Source organism: Sitodiplosis mosellana, unplaced genomic scaffold (genome assembly GCF_009176505.1).
Source record: "Sitodiplosis mosellana isolate CC-2019 unplaced genomic scaffold, AAFC_SMos_1.0 Smas_scaffold_6197, whole genome shotgun sequence".
Classification (NCBI taxonomy): Eukaryota; Metazoa; Arthropoda; class Insecta; order Diptera; family Cecidomyiidae; genus Sitodiplosis; species Sitodiplosis mosellana.
Window position 1 is genome coordinate 2,101,142 of NW_022601438.1, and position 21,246 is coordinate 2,122,387.

Genomic DNA, 21,246 nt, shown 5'->3' on the forward strand with positions numbered 1-21,246 from the left:
TACAATGCATTCTCGGAAAATTATTATTGATAAATATTCCTGATTGGCGATGAAGAAAAGACGGTGGTGATTGGGACCCGGTGAAATGTGTGTCTCTCTAATACACTTGCACCCAACACAAACGCCGCCGATAAGAATATGCTGATTAGACTTAGTTGGTTTAATGATATATGAAATGAATATAATACGTTATTGGAGTGGAGGAGCGTAGGAATATTTCACATAAATTGCCTGCTCTCGCGTTCTTAATCATGTTTCGTTTGCTCGCACATATTTTTGCACTAATGACGAATTGTCTCCCTGACAATCTCGTTCCACGCACTTTCATTCACAGCAACGTCTATTTCTAGAAATGATGGTGTAGCGATGGTGTGCCTCATCTGTAATTTGGACTTTTAGTTATTAAATTTGTAAGACATAAAAGCGATACATCGTTTTTCCAACTTTCATTGTGCTCCGAAATAATTCAATCATTTCTATCCATGATACTAAGCTTTTATAATCGAAACTTCAATCGTACAGACACACACACACACACGCACACATATCCTGTGCTGTACATTCCATATACAAGTATATCGAATGTCGTTCGCATTCGACTAATAAAATTGTGAATTATGCTCTTTGTTTTCCAGTACGATAAAAATGTTCAATAAGCTAAAATCATGCGGGCCGAAAAAGAATTCGAGTGTTTTTTCCCTTCTCGGATCTTCTGGCCTTATAAAAAGGTAAAAAGATGACGAAAAGAAAAAAAAGAAAGATGAAATATAAAGCAGAAGGCCGCGAACGTTATTGAACGACATGAGAAACTGAACAAATGTTTCGCTTTTTAAGTTGAAAAGGATATGATTTGTGATGAAACAGTGCTGTCAAGCGCACACTTCGACGAAAATGTTGCACAGAAATATAGTATATTGAGCTTTATGCGTTTGGGATGGGAAAAAATTCCATTTTAAATACGTGTTCTATATTTTGATAGGTTTTTTTCTTCAGTAGAATGAGACAGGTACCTTCTTCGATTTCATTTTCTTCCCATTCTTTTTGGCTTCATTCCTTTCTTCCTCTCTGTTATTTTCGCCATTAATATTATGAGAAGAATGCTCACATTCTCTCCTTATTATTGACAAATTGCCTACCAATTCCTCACATATTTCGTTGGAACTGCATTACTAAGTACATCAAATTCAAATCAGTGTGCTTGAGAAATTTTCGTTCGGGCCATTTTCCCATGAATAGCCATTGACAACCGACCATACTAATCGGTGTGGTATTGTCATATTGGCAATGGGATGAGTGAACGTGGCCCATGTAAAACCGTAAGAAATTATAAAACAATCAAAACGAATTTTCCACACACAATGTTCGGACAGACAAATGTGCACTCATTCTCGCAATGGAAATGAATATCAAATAATAATGAGTGTTGGCGAAAGAGTTCCGGTGAATTCCGGTTTGACGGTACCGCCCGTCGAAGCTAATCACTGATTCACTTTGCAAAAAATGCACACACCAAACTTGCAAGCAGATACCGGGGGGCATATACGTGACTGCTTCATTATTTTGTAGCAGAAACGTCTCTTAAAGTGTATGTATATTCTCATTGAGTTTTACCCTCCAATTAAGTCGTGGATGTCACTTAGAACGCAAAGTTTTTGCCATTTTTAGCACTACATGAAATGTAGAGCTACCAATCTTCTTTCTTTTTTTTCTTAATACTTTTTGAGTACTGAAACAAATTATGGTAAATTTGAATTTTATGCTCATGTTTTTTATTTGATTTAAAAGAGACATTCCGTATGGCTGCATATTGAGCTGAGCTATTTACAAATAGCTGGCTGTTTGGTACATTTTGGTTTTGTGACTATCGAACCATGCAAATTCATGTGAGATGATAAATTTATGACACAAATTCATGGAAAGGATGGAATTTTTTTTTTTTTTAATTAAATTTCTTCGAGCTTTTTTCGTACAGTATTTTCTGGGTCTTGAACAGAATTAAAGTGACTTTAGATCTATGCTCATATTGTTTATTTGATTTTAACCAAAGGCAGTATATTTCAAAAAAGAAATAAAACTAAGATCTTGTAATTCATTTTTGAAATAACTGAGAATTTTTTTGTACTTTGTTGCAAATAAATATATTACTTCAAAGTTACTACATTTCATGTAGTGCGCCAAATTATAGTTTGTTGTGAAACAACAAAATTGAATAAGTAACTAAAAACTCAAGAATGCTTCGCTCCGCTCTGCGGTCTTGTTTTTTCTCCTTTGCATTCCATTTTGCTTCTAATTTCTCATCGAATTAAAAAAAAAGTATGTCTAAATATATATATATGTGAAGGAGCTGAATCGAATGAAATAGAGAAAAGAAAAGTTAAGCCACACAACTAAATATCCAAAAGCAATTAAAACATGATTATGTATGTATATTATACATCTTTTCTATATTCGATTCATTAATTATTGAAATTGTTCCGTTCGGAGCAACGAACAGACATGCCATGCCACCTTTCATTATTTGGGAAAATGCGGTAACGGCCACCAGCACCACATGAACCAAAATTATTATTAGGGGCATATTTTGTGGTTAATTTTTGAAAAGAAAAATGATTCTCAACTAACAATCCAATCATTTGGGGTTGGACGGTGTTCCGCACTCTTGAGAAGAAGCGACAAAAGGAAATTCAAACGACCGAAGCGCTATCGCCGCGGACACATGACTCGTCATAGTCAAATTTGTTTGAAAAGTGCCACATCGTACCCACCTCCTCTTCGATAGCCAGTTATTCGACTAGGTATCAATCAATGGAATAAATTCGAGTTTCAACTGCATTTTGAGGTGAAATTTTTGAAATGCTTTTAAAAGACCGATTAAAACTCCGGTCAAGTTGTGTGATTGTATGTATATTTCCGGCGAAACATTTAAATGTTGAACCAACTCACAACACAAATTGCCCAATTTAATGGTTCATATTGCAGTAAAATGTTTAATACCACATTCTGTTCTAATCCATACGATAGGTACATAACATTCAACATAACGGAAGAACTCAGAAGCAAAACCTGTCTCTCGCTCTGTGTCACTCGGTGGACCCTGTTCTGTGAGCAAATACAGACATTTTTTCCTCCTTTTTTGTGGTCACAATTTTGCGTAGCAATTTCAGCTCTTCGAAATATCAAAATCACTATACGAATATTGATAGTTCATTTATCCGTTTAATTAATTGATGCGGCTCTATGCCATTAAGTGGCCTCCCTAAATGTCAGCCTATGTGTGCTCGCTCTGTCTCTCCCTCACCTGGTATATAATCAATTGCGGTATTTGTGTGTTTTTGCATATATCTGCTTTGGATGTATGTATTTCAAGCCCATTTGATTTGAATGCAAAAGCGAATTTGATTATCGGCTTGTTGACTATTATCAGGTATCACTTAGTTTATCGCAACGAATGTGTGATTGAGCTTTTTGGTTTTTCGCAAAATGAATTAACTTTTGCGTTCTGCTGCAGCTGCCCATGCTCACGTGTATTCTAAACGTTTCGAGTTTAATTAAAATTGAATTTCTGTTTGCATTTTAATGAACATTTATTGAATAATAATTTGCTGCGTTTTCTCTCTCTCTCTCTCTCTCCCTCAATTAAATTAAAAGAAGAGAAAAAAGAACGGGTAATTTCTCAAAAAATGTGATTTCAAATTTTATAAAACGTAAAAAACTCCATGTCAAAACAACAATTCTCCGTTTGTTTCATGGGATGAAAAGGAAGTTCAAATGAGTTTCTCTCCAAAGTAAAATTGTATTTTTCAGTGGATGGTGGTATCCTTCGACACAATTCTCTGATAAAAATGTGGCTGGCAATATTTGACATACAATTAAAAATGGTCGAATTGACAAGGCGCAAATGAAATTGTGCCCAATGATATAGATACGTATATAAACTGTAGCCTGGGATGTAGGATGACAGATTCTCCAATTGTCATGCCAATAAATGCTAACACTTTGCGAACCACCGCACACCATTAGCACAATCAAAGCACGACACGAGAAAAAGCATTTAGCTACGGGCGCAAAAGAATAGGAGGAAACTGGGCACAAATAAATCGAAGCATAAAAATAAATTGAACATCCAAACGTAAAGAAATGAGGAAACAAATAGAACACACAAAATGCTACCGAAAATTTTATTTTCATGGTCCCAAAACATTGTATCCATAAATGCATCGGAAAAATATCCAAAATGTAATCACACACTATCGTCTATTTCGCTATTGCTTGCTTTATGATTGTGATTTTATATCGCTCCGAACCGCAATCAAACTGGCAAATAAAATCGTGGAAATGGTAATGGAACGAGCGCATGAAAAATGTTTATGCGGCCATATCCCTATTGCTCTCTGTGTATCGGCGCTTTCTCGGCGACTCAATTTCTCGCATTTTCGGGAACTGCACACAAACTCGGAATATGCAACAATTTAAAACTACTGCCACACACACACGCACACAAACAGGAAAAATCGAAGTAAGAATACGACGATGACGACATAGTCAAGTTGAAATAAAATTCGGATACTTTCAAACGGTATTTGATGATTCAAAACATATACAACGTTCGAATGATTCATTTTCATTTCGTTGTTAAATCCATTTTAATTATATGAAAACACATATATTGAAAAGGAAGAAGAGGAAAACATTTGATAAATCAGATTCACTGAATGATTTAAGATCAATGACATTTTATGGAATGTGTTGACATGCATACTATTAGCTAAAATGTAGATAAGAATGGCGGTGGTTCCTCGCACACCAAAACGAAACCATCGGCTGAAACAAATGCGCGCCATGAATTTCAATGGGAACAAAAAGGATAAGGGTAATCGCAATCCGAACATACGTCGCACGCATCGAATTGGCAAAATGAAAAATAGCTAAACTTGTACACATATACAACAATGACTTTCACAATCTAATGCTGGAATTGCGTGACGACTTTACGTCTCTGAATAAATAAACAAAACGATTCCATTGAATGGTGCGACACAAGCGACACACACACAACGAAACAAGAAATTATTCTCATTCGCTTGTTCCCTCGCTAAAACCGATTCCATTGCGGAACATTGATGAAAATGATAGCGATGGATTTACATCGGGGTTTGGTTTCTTCTAAAGTACCAGTTCAGTTTCACGGATGTTCCTTCGCAATCGTTTCAAGAATACGATACTTCTGTAGTTGTTAGTTTACGGTTTTTAGAAGAAGAAAAAAAAAAACCGGAGGAAAAAATTGTTTGCTCAGCCATCGTTTTGATTCGTTCGTTCGGTGTAATTCTTCACTTTCGTCGGTTCTTCCGCCTCATGTTTATGTCCTGTGGCGTGGTCGTTAACTCTTTCTAGTTGAAATTTTTATGGTTTTGTTTATGGAGCGAGACAAGAATAGAAAAAAACGCAAATAGAGAGAAATTCACCAGCACGAATATTGAAACACGGGCAAAAAAAAGCCACACTATGTGAGTGCATGTTTATATTTTCGTTTCTGAGTCGATACAATTTTTCTGCGTTTTTTCTCTTTGGCAACCAGGAAATTGTTCGGAGCGTATACACATATCAGCCGAACGAAGCAGCCAGAAACCAAAATGTGTGTGAATCCAAAGGGAAAAAAGCCCAAACTTCAATACTTGTTCTTTGATTAATCCATTCGGCTGGGATATGAGATCCGTTTTAGCTTCGGCTTCGGCTTGAGAGTGGGAATCACGCAAAATTTGATCGTGCTAAAGTGGCTCAATTCGCATCCCATACCATGAATATGACACGACTGTCGCTGCCACCATTGCTTTACTTTTGCGGATTGTGAGACTGAGCGTGTATGCGTTGTTTTTTTGTACCATGGTTTGTCTCTGCATTTTAATGTTGATGTAAAAGTTATATGACCACACAATTTGCCGCACCATCAACAAAGTTGAAGTGCATTTGCATCGATAAAAGCGAAATTAATAGCTGGCGCAATCGCAATAATTGTACAGGCAGCAGAAGCATTTCATTCATTGCTGCAACGACACGGGCTTCCTTGAAGGAGGTGGCATGGGCGAGATATACCGGATTTCATCATTTAGACAACTTGACCAGTTGTTCTTCACACTCGAACTTTGTGCATATAGACTCAATCTCGGATATTTTTTTCTCTCTTTACTTTTTTCTGTGTTATTCGTTTTCATTTGGAGTGCAAAATTGTATGGTCTGCTACTGTGTTATTATCTCAATGGGCTGCGTGATACAGGGCTGCGGAGAATCAACGAGATTCTAACCAAAACTCTGATGCGTATGTTTCAAATGAAAACTTACTAAACTCTCTCTCTCTCTCTCTACACATACACATACACATATCGTGCGCAAATATTCTGGTTTTTGGCATGGGCTTGTGTGACTGCGAGTGTGTTTCTGGCGTTAAGCAAATTCCACTTTTAAAGCACAAAATATCGTTCGTTCGGTTAGTTTGGTTTACATTTGCCAATATTTCTCTCTCTAAATGTATATGTGTAGTCGATATATTTTTCTATTTCCGCTTCTCTTTCATTTCTATCTTTCTCTCAACTCGTTCATTCCGCCCCAGTTGCCTTTCTCTCTCTCTATCTCTCGTGTCTGCCGCACAAATACTAAATCGTGCACGTTTTTTTAGTGGAAAAGTTTACTTATCTTTTGGGTACTCGCATTTGCACGCAACACCCTTAACAATTACAACATTTGTAATCTGAATACATCCGACGATGACGCTCGTTCGCTATAGCTCGCTGCCTTCGCCAGTCATTTTGTTTCAGAAAATAGGCAACGCCACACACTAAAGTCAAACAGTCAATGCAAACAAATCATTTATCTCTGGCATGCGAATGATCCGTGGCAACGCCAACCGAATTTTCGCAACTGATTCAAAACCACTTTTTCCAATGGCAATTCAACGAAAATGGCCAAGCAATCGAACATTGAAACAAACACTATTTTGGGGAGCAATTGAGCCAATTGTTTTTTTTTTCGCCTTCGCCCATTTGAATTGAATGCAGTAGATTCTCGTAATCGACACGATTTCTTCTCGGATAAACCGCTTGTCACAAATGACTTTCACCATTCAAATCGAAATTACTTGAGCGCCATATCGTTTCAAAATCAAATGACATTTCTTCGTTTGTTTGTTTGATTATTTTTTCTGTGTGTGTGTGTCATTTATCATCCGATATTTTATGAAATGGAAACTTTTGCGACGCAAAAGACATGGCGTGGGTGGGAAAATTTTGAGAAAAGTGAGTTTAATGAGAAATAGAAAATAGATGCCAACTTCTAAAAATTTTGTTATGCATTTCCAAAGCAGCCGCATGCCATCCGTTTTGACATTCATCTCACCGTGTATAATACGGAGAAATTTATTTCAAACGATATGTAGAAAAACAAAGAAACGCTAGAAAAAAAAAATTAAACTGATTTGTGAACAAATGCATTTGCGGCAAATTGAAAGACATACGTTCATCCATTCGTTTCGATTTTCCGTATTTTTGGCTTTACGATGAAAAATGATTTTCAGAGCGTTCATCTTCTATTTTATGGTTATCGTGCAGCAGTGACATCGACAACAGGAACCAATGGAGTGGGAGTGGGAGTTGGAGTGAGAGAATAAACGTTTCACAACAAGAGGCAAATTGATAAAAAGCATCAATTTGACTGTCGTGAGCGCATTTTTCGCACAGAAAACACATACACACATGATGAATAGATATTGCAAAAGTGCTGACTGGTTTTCCGGAGCTGGTTTTCCGCGCTCCAATTCATAACGCACAAGCAGTGACGAAAGTGACGCCACTTTCGTATGACAATTTCAAAATATATCAACAATTTGATTTTAGAATATATCAAAGCGGCCAATTCATTGAATTATGTTACTCATTGAAAGGAGTTTGCCTGTTGTTATGACAAGAGTGCGAACAATTGATGAGATTTTCTGCATACACAATGACTTGTACTCGTCGAGAAAATCAAACCCAATCGATAGAATGGTACCGAGAGTTTCATCGTGGCAGCAAAAAAAAAATTGTAAAACAAAATACGCGGTGGGCCGTTTGCTTGCTTCGCTTATTGATCATCAGAGCCGGAGAACGAACAGCAAGAAGAAAAAAGCACATGCCAAACTGTACTACACTGTTCGCTCGAAGTAGGCTCATTTCGATGTGCGAGAGTGCAACTCTATAAATGGGCAATGAGATTGAACGACCGGTGGAAAATCCGGCGCCTAACTCAATTTGCAGCGATATTCAATGCTCTGGTGGCTCTTTGATCTTTTCCACGCATTTTTTTTCTCTCTTCTTTTAGCTCGTTGTTGCTGGTGTGCAGCAAGTAAATCCCTTTAATCCCTCGTGCGTTGCAACAATACACAAAGAGTTGGCATTTGTATTTCATACCCGAACCGAGAAATGAAATTTAAAAAAAAATCGAACACTAGCTAAAAACAAATTGCTCGAATTTTATTTTTTATAATGATTTTGTGCCTCGATTTCTTTGCAAAACAAGTTGCATTCTAACAACAATCAAACAAATGGATATCGCTTTGCAATGAGAAATGTGTGTATGCCATCTAGTGCATTTCGGTGGAAAGTACTCAATTTGGTGAGCAAGCGTTGTCATGGAGAAACAGAAGAAATTCCCTCGTAAAATGATCCACCTTATATGCTCCATTGTTTAGGTTATTCAGTTTATTTTGCTCTGAATGTCAAGGGCTGTGTACGAAGTTCGGGAAGAAGAGAAAGACAAGGAAGTCATTGTACGGCTGTATTATCATCACATGTAGAGCTCATTCGCAAAATTCACGCGAGAATTGCAAGCGCGCACATAAATTGTGCAAGTGTTCCGCTGAGTAAAAAAAATAGACATCACCAGCAATGAGAGACTTGAAACGAATGAATGCGAGTAACTGCATGACTGCAATTGCATTTGCGAACTTTTATAATTTTGGATTTTATGTCAGAATGCTTTTTTGGTGTTCGTTCGTTCGTTCGTGTTTTTTTTTTCTTCCATTGTTAAGTTGAAAAAGTTGGGATTTCGGCGTTGCTACTGTGCGCATGTATATGTTCATGTAAATGTTCCTTTTGCAAGCTGTATATGTTTGTGCACAATTGGAGTTTTCAAAATGAATGTTCTTTCTCTCTCCGGGTCTTTTTTCTCTCTGTTTGCACAATATACAAGCATTTACAAAATATTCACGTAATATTTGCGCTTGTCGTTCATTGCCTGGAAAATTCATCTTTTGACTGTGCGAAAAACACATAAAACGGATACGTTTTCGTATTAAACACAATTACTTCAGTTTGCCCGCGGTCGAAAAAACGAATCCGTTTCATGATTTCTTTCCTTTTATTTCGGGGCGAATTTACAAAACGGCCATTTAATTTAGTCGAGAGATGCTGGCTTCTATTTCTACCAATGTGCAACCAGAATTGTGTGGGACAAACCGTGCAACGTGCTCGACGAAACACAATTCAGCAGCAAAATGGGACATAATTCTGTTCTCATAAAATTATTCAATGCATAACTTAATTGAATTGAAAGAAAATTGATTTGTTAGGAACATTGGGAGAGAGGGAGGTAGAGAGAGAGAGAGAGAGAGAGAGAGAGAGAGAGAGAGTGAGGCAAATGTGTGAGAGGACGATGACGATGGTGGCGGTGGTGGTCACCATAAATTAATAATATCCATGGCAATTATTGTCGACTTATCAGAATCAATTCTCAAACCACATGCAACTAAACTAAACGGCCTCTTATATAACGCAATAACGAGGTCTTCAGCAGCGTAACCTTTTGAAGTCGTGTGCTATTGTAATGAAATCATGGTTCTCTCTCTCTCTCACTCTGTCGTGAGATCAAAGCCACTTTGAAATTCCGATATATTAATTTATTTGACTATTAATTGCATTGACTGAATACGAAGCGCAATGCTCATTAGATAATAACACTCAATATGTACGACTATATGGCATTATGGGAAAATTGCGATAAACGGTTCAATTGGATTTGGCGTGGTCGTCACGCACAGAACCACCTGTCTAGCGATTTAATTGAATGAATATTCCAAAAAGAACACACAAACTTGTATCATTTACCATATTTGGATTTTCTTAGCCACCATATATGTGAATCTGTTATGGATATGGTGTTTTTTTTTCGTCAGTCGATAGATACACACACACGAAAACAAAACAAAACAAAAAACGAGCCGGCACATCACGTTGTATGTTTACAGCGGTAACAGCATTTTTGTGCTGTATACCGATAAAGCCATATTTGAACTGAAAACGGGTTTCCATTTTTGGCAATTTCACCAAATCAACCGACAAATAAACGTAAACAAATGCGGCATGAAACAACAGTTGCCCCCGAGAGATGAGGAAGCAAACAAACAAATAACAAATAAGGCAACGAACCCAAACACAAAAAATTCCTTTGGTCACACGAACCGATCGCATTCGGTTTGTCTTGTTGTTGCCGTCTACTATTTTTTCAATCGCAAAACGACGAACGAACGGCGTCGTGTGTAAGATTCATTTCGCCACTTTTTATTCAAGTACAAATATACGTTGAGTGCCGTATATGTGTGAGTTTGAGTATCTGTGTTCAGGTGAACGAATCGAATGATGAACATCAGTTCAGCGTAATCGAAAAGCACGCTGCAATTTCGATGTGCATGCAAAAACAAAACGAATCACGAAATTGTTTACAGGTTGCACAAACGATCGGTCTTTATGTTGTTAAAGCGCACATTTTCAAGATTTCTTGATAGGCAGCCGATTCGTTGTTGCTGTTGAATGGAAACTGGTTGAATCATGATCAAAATGGATATGGCTTACAGTTTCCAATGAATTTCGAAGAAGAAAAAATTTTCATCGACGCCCATGCGTCGTGAACATTTGCATTTTTTTTTCAAATTTCAACGAACACAGCACAGAGCTACGACTGATGGTGACCTATATTTGCTGAAGTCAATGCTAAAAATTGGCGAAATAAACGGAAGGCGATAACAAAAGAGATTGATATCAATTGTTTGTAAATAAGAACTAACTGGAAAGAATTTGCTGTATGTTAGACTCAAATTTCGATAGTATAAAAGTTGCCCGGGCGAGTAAGAAAAAGAAAACGCAAACATTGAACAGAGTTTTCTGAAGACGAAAACAAAGTTGGTAAATGAAATTTCAGTTCTTTAGAACTGAATCATTTTGATATGATGCATTTGGTATATGATTAATTTGAAGAATGCCCATTTCGAAGTTGTTGATGCAAGAAAAACACGATCTCGCCCATGCCCCTCCGCGCTCTGCACCTGTTCTCTATCTCTTTCTCTCTCTGTCTCTCTCGTTTGCTGTCAAACTAAGAGAGAGAGAGAAATGCAAAATATTTTCGTAATATTTAACTTTAACTTGTGCATTGGAGTTTTGTGTTGTCGGTCTCGGTTATTTTATATCGAGAACAATTACGTGCAACTAAAAACTTTCTCGTGATAATATTTCTCATATCCAAAATGAAATGTTGGACGGTATTTATTTTCCCTCTCTGTTTGTGCTAAACAGAAAAGATTTTTGTATTTCGAACAAAGAGCTAGCTAACGAATATGCCGAGTGCGAAAGAGAGAGAGAGAGAGAGAAAAAAAAAATAATATTTTATTATTATTGGCTGTTTTGCAGCTGCATAAAGCAAAATAGCAATGTAAACATGCGACTTGTGCGCAACACATGAGTGTTAAATTTCGACAGTTATTTTAGTATGTACATATTTGTGTTGATGACAACAGCACACGTTCACACAGGAAAACAACAACAACAACACAAATTAAAAGATATCAATGCCCTCATAACGATTTTAATAAAAAAAATATATATACGTGAAAATAATGTGTTAGAATATATTCATCAGCGCAGCAACGCCCGAAAATGATGAAACGATGCCGAATAAGAGAATGACGACGACGTGGAATGTACATTTTAACGCGTGATAAACATAAACATCATCGTTGTCGTCGTCATCGTTCAAATCAGAACTCTAAAATGTATGCTCAACACCCTCTTCGTCGTCGAACATATATAGTATATATGGTTTGGGTGAATTCATTCTCTTCAATTTGTAATTAATAGCTAATTGCGTGTACCGAGCGCTCTGAAACAATGAATCGATTCGTTGAAGTAGACGACGCTCACTCTCTCTCTCTCTCTTTCTGCTCTGTCAACTGAGCAAACGGTCGTGTGTGCGTGTGATTATGTGCGCGCCATTTGTTGTTCGTTATCGGATTATAAGTGAACGTGTAAATTTTAACGTTGTGAGCGATAATAAGTAAACGCTCGGTATGTGTATCACACATCGAGTATTACGCAAATCTAAATCAGATCACACAAACACTTTCACAACAACATTAATCCAATGCAAATTTTCTAAACCGCATTTTTCCATATTCATAATTGTTTGAAATGCCATGGCATCAATTGTCGCCTCAATCCCAAAACCACCGATAAAGCAAACAAAAAACCGAAAAGCACAAACAGACATAAACCGAGCGAGTGTGTGTGAGAGGGAGGGAGAGAGAGAGAGAGAGAGAGAGAAAGAAAGAGTGAGAGTGATAGAATCGGAGAAAAAGACCAAGAAAATGTGCAATATTCAAAAGCCGCAACCGAAAACCAGATATTATTCCATGCAGCGAGAGTGTATGCTTGTTGAGAGGATGCTGATGTTGCTGTTGCTTCGATTCAACGATTCTACACGAAAAACAGTTATAATAAACTTAGCGAATTTGAGAACTCTATTTTCGAACAGGCGCGTATCGGCGATTACACGCTCTCGCAGCCCACTCATTCGATGGTGTTTACGATTAAATCGTGTATATGATTCATTCCTCAGCGGTTTGGTTCGGCTGTTTATTTTTTTCTCTCAATTCTCTCAATTCTCTCATCTTTCTCTCTATCGTCGTTGTCGTTGTCTTTGTCGTTGTCGTCGTAATCGTTATTCGGCTTTTTTCTTCGAAATTTCGTTTGAAATCGTGAAATGTGCTGCAATTAAAACGTACATTTCTCAGTTGACAAATTCATTTTGCACCATCATACATGTTAATCCCATTGACAGAGAAAGAGATAGAGCAATAAAAAAAACTCGATAGATAGAATGATAGACGCATTCAAAACCATTTTGGAATGTGTCGACGGCTGTGATCATCGAGATAACAACGGTAACGACTAGAAAGTAGGGTGATGAGGCCCTTTTTGTGTGTGTCTCTGTATCGTTTACAAACGGTTTTCCCGGTCTCTGATTTCGCGCTCGCGTTGACTTCATTACAGTTTGTATTGGCATAAAATTTCATGGTTCACACAGGGAATATGAGAGAAGGAATTCTTTGATTTTGTTGAACTCTACTCGACCGGAGAGTGAAAGAAGTTAACGGAAGACAGACTGAGAGGAAGGGAGCAAAACAGAGAGAGAGAGAGAGCGTGTAGAAGACGTGACACTAGAGACAGAAAAGGAGGCATTGTTCACAGTTCAAGAGTAAGTTGTGCTGAGTGTATTCACTACTCAACTGAGTGTGTGAATACTGTAAAACGGCACAGAAAGCCAAATGTACTTTGACAGACATGTTATGGATATGGGCAAAAAGTACGTACATTTAAGTATGGGAAGTTATGAAGTTAGTGTTATTCATTGCATGCATACTGAACTGCGTAACAACAGCATCAACACATAGGCAATCTGTGTGTGACGACTACCGTCAGAATGTGCGTTAACTTCATTAAAATCTGTTGACAACCGAAATGGACAACAATCTCTCTACCTACCTCCCTCCCTATCTCCCTCCCTCCCTTGTTCACTCACTTGACTCAAAGAATCCAAACAAATTATTGTTTAATTTGATTTTTACGATGCTCACGAAATTCATTAGAAAAGTTTTCTCACTCTTTGTCTCTGTCTCTGTCTCTCGTTCGCTCGCTCGCTTACCCTAGTTCGCCCGAAATTAAAAGACAGCCAATGAGGAGGGATCACTTTTGAGGATTCAGCACATTGAATGGTGTGGACACATACATACATAATATATCGTTTGGGGTGGCAAGTTTTGTTGTATGACTCGTTCCTGGCTGATATTATTTACGGAAAATACGATGAAAATTTGAAATGTTTACTGAGTTCATGGAAAATGTCATACCATGAATAATGTTCAAACGGGCAATTATATAGCGTTTGGGCCTGTCGATATTCATCGAAGTAGTTTGAGCTCAAACTTTTAATATGCCCCGGCTCGAACAAAAATACAATATTTCGATACATGCTGTAATGATAGAGATATGTGTGTGTGTGTGTTGCGAGCGATAAAAGCGGTGACGGCGTGGCCGATAGACACACAAAGTCATGGGAAACACATAACAATCGATGAAAACTATATCAACCATAGTCGCACGACAAATTTCTCTCTACCCATGGAATAATAACAGCACATCACATAATATTATCGATTGATCATTTTGTTTGTTTGCAATTTGCTTTCGTTCGTTTGCTTGTTCATCTTGGTCTTATTTTGTTTTTCATTTATTAAATATATTTGTATACGATATGCGGTGTTTGTGCAGCCCGCTTCATTTCTTCTTTTTTTCTCTATTTTTTTAGTTTGGTTTTTTTTCCCTACATCGTCGTTTCTCTCTGAGACTCTCTAGTACATTGCGTCTCGCATTCATATGGACAGAGTTATCATTACTGTCATTGTTCTAACGTTGTAGGGAACTCTTTTCAATACAATGCCTGTTATTGCTGTGGTTGTTGTTGTTAGATTTTTATTCTTCTTTCAATTCTTTGGTATCGTTTTGCGTCTGTTTCAACGAATAAATAAATTATTTAAAAATGTAGAATGGAATGTTTCGCTTACCGTTGTTAGTTTGCCGTATGTGTCTAGTAAATAGATAGAGAGAGTCTCAAAAATAGAGTTAAAACCTGGCGAAGAAAAAAATATGGTTGTTGTTGTTGTATTGTGTATTGTATATGGGATTTTTTTTTCTCTTTTGATGTATGCGCGCGCGTTGTCAATCGGGCCGTAATATCGAAATTACCGAAGGCGGCCAGAGCAGAAAGGACGAACGAACGAAAAATGAACAAAATGTTTGGTAGAAATAAAGGAAAAACGGAAAAACCAAAATTTGAAGGCAAACTAGTGGCCAAATACACACAGATAGATAGAGAAACACACAAAGTATGCAGACACACCGTCAAAATCGAAAATAAGACAACAGGTAGAATGGTAAGAGGCAAGAAAACAAGAGAGAAAAAAACTAACAGAAAATACTGAAGAACACGGGTACAAAAGAGATGAATAATATCATGAGAAAATACACTGAGAGACGAACGAATATTTGATTCACTGTCGGTTTCGATTATTTTCCGCGTAGTTTTCTGTTGCTGTTGCTGTTGTCGTCGTCGTCGTTTTCGTTGTTGTTGTTATCGAAATGGTCGTGCTATTGCTTTTAAATAATTTATCTATCCACTATTCTACAAAATCGGTCGTGTATTTTCCCGACTCCAAAATAGAATAATATGTGTATATGGTGTTGGAAATTGGTTGTCTTTTTTACTCGTATGTATGGTGCCCTTACTTCAAAATGAAATTCTGCGGTCGGTCGATCGGTATTTTTTTTTCTTCTCTCGTGTGTTTTGTCTTTTTCCGCTCCTTTCCGTCGAATTCGATTATACGATGGATGAAAGGCAACTCCACAACTAGCGTATACTAGAAATTATTTCTAATCGAAGCAGAACTTTCTACACATACACAGCGTATGCCTAATATACTGTCTCAGCGTACGTAATGAAACACGCACAATAACAACAATCGATTACAACGATATATCAAAATGAAACAGTTCGGTATTTTTTTTTTCGCTCGTACTTTTCTGTCGTTCGTTCTCCTTTCTTGCTCGTCGTGGTCGTCGTTGATGTCGTCGTTTTCAAAACGAACAAAATATGGACAATACTAAAACTCTTTGTAATTATGCTCTATCGATAATATGGATAGTAAAACGAAGCGAAAAAAAAATAATAATAATAGTCGTTGGCTTTTTCGTACACATAAACTGCGTTTGGTACTTACTAGTATAAACACACAGAATTGAACAGCGCAGAAGTACTAACTAGTCGTAGAGTTACTTAGCATTTTTCAAACGCAATCGCTTTCAATGTGTTCGTATTTTGCCAGTGTGTATATTATGCTCGTATATCTCTTCGTCGTGTGTATGGAAGAATGGGTGCTAGAAAGAGAACGAAATAGGTCTCGCTACTATGGTTTACTTGATTGTGCCGCTTAGCAAACTATCGGTTAGCCAGCGATACATGTGATGGAGAGAAAATTTTCACAACGTGAACCCAATTCAATTTACACAAGAAATGAAATTGGTGTGTGCGTGCGCTCGCGCCTGTATATGTGTGTATAAGTATGAGCGCGCTCTTTAGTCATGATGTCGATCAGCCCGTGTTGAAGCGCAATATACACACACACACACTCACACACACACTCACACACACACGAAGAAAGAACGAACGGTTCGGTGTGAGAGCGGCAAACGTGTGAACGAGACAGCCATCGGTACACGTTGTATGTTGAAACGACCTCGTTCCTTCTCTATCTCGCACGCTTGGCATTTCTATCGCCATTTTTATTTCATCAGTTTCAATTTCTTAGTGTTGCATGTCATGCATTTTTTGAACATTATGTTGGCAACACAAACACACATATAATCGCATCGGGTCACATTCGCATCATGACAAACTTATAGTTTGACATTTCATTTCAAACCAATTTTAGGGCTGAATAACGTAATTTTTTTTGTTCTTTGCAAATCTGGTATTTTCGGCGTGTTTTTTTTTTTTGTACGGGTAAACATGGAAAACGAACCGAAAAGTGTTCAACAAATAAAATCGAAATTCAATGAAATTTGCACACCGTTCGTTAATCAAATGAGGTAAATACATTTTGGAATAAATTTTTTTTTTGTGCGAATGTGTGACATTTATTTCACAAACATAACGATATATTTGTTTCGATTTGAAAATGGCATTTCTTTAGCGACAAATTGGTGACCAGTTTGAATGATATTATAAAACCAACGAATAAAACACTCAAACTAAAGCAATTTGAAGACAAATTTAAGGCGGATATGATTAAGAAATGGCACGAAGAATTCGATACACTGTGGGAAACAAAGCAGTTGGAACAACGGCTGACGAAATTGAATGAACTGAAGCAACAACACAAACCAAAGGGGCCCAATGAAAAAGCATGGTTGGTAACAAAAATAAAATCGTCCATTGAATCCAATCAAATCGACAAATTGAGCAAATTTAATCCAAAAAAAAAAAATCGTTTGAAGTGGAAAAAGCAAAACCAACAAATAACAACTGATAATGATTTTGTATTCGCAGGCGTGCACATGGGCACACGGCCGAACAACAGACCCAGCACAGTCGCAATCGTCAGATGTCGGTACATTTACTAAAAATGCGAGAACTTCTCAGTGAACAGTCGAACGAGTTGCAGGTAATAATCATTGGTTCTTCCGATTGTTCCGAATCAATTACAACTTGAATTTGTCATTCAATGAGTTTCACACTTTCTCCATTTTTTGTAATTTCAACTTTATTAATCATTTCCATATTCAATATGAATGAATAATTTGAAAACATTCGCTTGATTTACATTTGTTGCAGAAAATGATCTTAGAAGTTGAGCAACGACGAAACTATTTCAACGATCTATCGAAGCGACGTGGCAAAGTAATAGAAGAAATGGATGCTAAACTAGTGGAACTGCAGCCAAAATTAATTGAAGCCGACGAGTAATCACGGGCGAAACACATCTGTGCGAAACACCAAATTCGAAATTCATTCACATCCTAAATATAAGGCTCATATTCTCACCCTAGGTAGAAAAATAATCAAAATGAAAATAAAATAAAAAGAATGAAATGTGTTGAACATAATTTGTCGTATGCAAATTAATATTTGGTTTATTTGATAATAAATCGTTATAATCGGTTTTGCGTGGTTTTGTTTTTATTTTCGAAATTTTCGAGTTAAATAATATAATATGTATTTGGAATAAACTTAGTAAAAATTAGCAAGAGACAAAAAAAAAACGAAACAAATATCTCATTGGAATCGAATGTCATTCGAGGTAAGTGTGAAATAAGAATGGATTTGATGGAATCAAATATCCGATTGCGTCGCTCGAATCGATTCGATTGCAGAATGAGGCTTTTTCTGGACTGCGAATCAATTGCTTTGGTTTAATTTTCGCAATTTATTTGTTTGTTTTTTTCATCATTAATAAATAGATTTATATGACATGTAGTTTTTTTTTTATTGCAAATCCGGCATAATTCAATACTATTAATTTAGGTGAATTAGCGTGTGATTCGTTATCGAATCGTCTGTTCAGTGGTTTTGGCGACGATGACAATGAATCAATCCTATGATCTAACATAGAAAGAGGTGAAGGAAAAAAATATAGAATCAATCGTTTCGAATTAATAATAACTGCGACGTCATTGTGAATGGAGTTAATTTGTAGATAGGGTGAAACAAAGAATAAACAGAGGAGGAGACTCTTCTGCACATTGATTAAAGGCTTTTATTTCCTTCGTTTGCATACACCTACGGTCATTTATAGCGTTTAGTATTAATGTTCGTTTGAAGTTGTTTTTTAGCCGTTATTGATTTTCGCAGGGAAATTTTTGTATTTGAATATCAATAATATTTTAGCGTTGACTACGAAGAATTAGCTCGTTGTTGCGAATGTTCAAATCATTTAATTTGTGTTTTTTTTGTATCCCTTTGGAATGTATTGTCAGTGTTTGTTATATTTCTTGGAATTGGATCAAGTTCCATTCTTTTGTTTGTTATTTATTGCTTGGCATAGCAATGAAAAATTGTGAATGGAATGTCTTTGATGTTGAAATAACTCGGTTTGGTTTGACCAGTATCAATTGTGTTTTTTTTTGCATCTTGTATTTGTCATTTAGAAGAAATTCATCAGGTTTGTACTAGTGTCTGTTTGTGATCGTTGCTGTAAATATGATCAAGTTAAGCTAATGTGCTTTGATTAACTATTTATGCTGTTGCTATTGTTGTGTTTTTTTTTTCTCTATTTGGTGTGATTTGTGAATAAACTATGAATTAAGACGTGACTAACCTAGCGCATGACGATGATCGTAACATGTTTTGTTTTTATCTCGTTCAACTTTTATTCTCTTTGTAAATTGATATTGATTCTCGCATAATTATATTCTAATCTGTTTTTATTTGCACATAAACTGACGGGTCTTCACTAATATTCCTTCCGAAAAATTCATAATTTCGCTCATCGCTGTTTATTCTTCTCGGGTTTGATTTGAAATCAATGATTTCACTTTTTTCATCTCTAATTAATTTCGATTTTTTTCGTCCGATTAATACTTTCTTTCATTTGTTCTTCTTTCATAATATTAACGTCAAGTAAAGCAATTTAAATACATACAAATCAAATGAATTATGTGATAGGTTATTATTGGTACAAAAAAAAAAGAACAAAAAAAAAACAAAGAAAAAAAAACAAACAATTTTACTATATACTATACAAATAAACGCATGTGAAATGATGATAAACGGGAGCACGGTGTTCTCTGTCTCTTACTGTCTCTCAGTTGCGTTTCGATGAATTGATTAAGTATTTACAACAATGCGTTAACAAGTGCTTTTCACTAGATGAATGATTATTTTGATGAGAATGACTGCCAACCTCGCGGGTGTAAATGTCCAGTCCATATTGACCTTCCTCGGGGAAACTGAGAAACGAGTTTTGAATCATTATTGGAGATTGAAATCAAATTGAACATTTTATCGAATACACTCAATTGAACTGATTGTATGTGTAAACGATAATCAAAGATGAGTCCTCAATTTGACACGTCAAAGGGACTCAAATTGCTGGCACTTACTTGATGCTAAATGTAACAATGTCATCGAGCACATTGTGTGTTACATATTTCGATAGTTTTTTCTCTTCGATTCCATTTTTGTGCAGTGTTGCCATAAAATCGGTTAATGGTCGTGACATTCGGAATTGCAATTCGATTATACGACCGGCAAATATCAATGGACCCTGAAGAAGAGAAAACAGAACAAGGAAAATGGAAAATCGTATTAGCAAAAACGCGCAGTCGAATGAGCGAAATTGATGGAAACTTACTTGATGTGTGATTGGAATGAGTCCGAAAAGTCGTGTTGCTTTCGTCGGTCCCCATTCACCGCTGGCGCAGTCTGGCAACGGAACCATTACCGTTTGCAACTCCTCACAGCAAATCTACAAGCAGAACAATTTTCGTAAATTTTCGTGTGAAAAAAAAAAAATTGAAGTTGGATTTGTTTTCCTTTGGCGGAAAGCAAAAGCAAGAATTGCTCATCATTTCTATGAGTGAATCTCACCTTGAATTTACAAACGGATTTGAACTTCATTGGTTCGCCGGTTAAGTATTCTTGTGGTGTGACTGCATTTGCGAAAATGTCTAGTAAGAATGAACCAGAGCATGGTGCGTGCACGCGGAACGTAACAATGTTCCCAATGACCGATTGCATGACAAAACGCTTCAGTGAAACGGCGTCATATGAATCTTCGTCACTGTCATAGAATTTCAAATTGTAGTGGAATATCAGACAGCCTTGCATATCACTTGGCATTGCAATTTGTACGGTGGCTGCACCAGTGTCATCGGTATAAACAACTGAGCCATAGCCTTCGTCAGCAAAATGCAAACCATAGCGAAAGAATAGCGATCGAACAAATGGTAAATTTTCAAATTCGGTCAGTGTGATTGGACGTTTGAGTAATTGCCATTCTTTTTGCAGTGGATAGAATTCGTAGATGAATTCACGTGGATCGGTTAAGAAGTAATGATCATCGTATTCGTAGCGTAAACTGTCATTTTTGCCGCGACCCGATTTCGGTGCCTCTTTTGCATTGACCAAATGACGTGCGCCCCAATTGCACTGCACAAAACGCCATGCACCAGCCACATAAACGGCATTCCATGAGTTTCGGAAGCGTGAATCATGGAATTTAATGCCCGGCTGATAGCCAGCACTTTTCGAATATCCTTTGATTACCACACAATGTAAGCCGGCATAACTGGTGGAAGAGGAAGAGAAATGGACAATATTGGATTTTCGTAGTATTTGATT

General features: G+C 36.9%; 3 protein-coding genes across 20 annotated transcripts in view; 1 reads left to right on the forward strand and 2 right to left on the reverse strand.

The window, feature by feature from the left end:
• Positions 1-16,387, reverse strand: part of LOC129577616 (heterogeneous nuclear ribonucleoprotein K homolog) — a 62,692-nt gene extending 46,305 nt beyond the window's left edge. For 2 of the 12 annotated variants that reach the window (XM_055465011.1, XM_055465005.1), the window contains exon 1: positions 16,127-16,349. The gene's annotated coding sequence lies outside the window, so the exon portion shown is untranslated. Of the gene's footprint in view, positions 1-14,914; positions 14,980-15,319 lie in introns of all 12 variants that reach the window. The other 10 variants (XM_055465006.1, XM_055464999.1, XM_055465008.1 and 7 more) reach the window with 10 other exon arrangements.
• Positions 16,388-16,599: 212 nt separating this feature from the next.
• Positions 16,600-18,071, forward strand: LOC129577620 (uncharacterized). Its single transcript, XM_055465015.1, has 4 exons — positions 16,600-16,994; positions 17,099-17,314; positions 17,455-17,569; positions 17,740-18,071. The coding sequence occupies exons 1-4, from the start codon at positions 16,915-16,917 to the stop codon at positions 17,869-17,871; spliced, it is 543 nt and encodes a 180-aa protein (XP_055320990.1). The 5' UTR covers positions 16,600-16,914; the 3' UTR covers positions 17,872-18,071.
• Positions 17,998-21,246, reverse strand: part of LOC129577610 (hillarin) — a 31,892-nt gene continuing 28,643 nt past the window's right edge. For all 7 annotated transcript variants that reach the window (XM_055464994.1, XM_055464992.1, XM_055464988.1 and 4 more), the window contains 4 exons: positions 20,494-21,193; positions 20,258-20,371; positions 20,007-20,170; positions 17,998-19,853 (listed from right to left, as the gene is read on the reverse strand). In XM_055464994.1, coding sequence (XP_055320969.1) covers positions 19,709-19,853; positions 20,007-20,170; positions 20,258-20,371; positions 20,494-21,193 — 1,123 coding nt within the window. In that variant the 3' untranslated portion in view covers positions 17,998-19,708. The remainder of the gene's footprint in view (positions 19,854-20,006; positions 20,171-20,257; positions 20,372-20,493; positions 21,194-21,246) is intronic.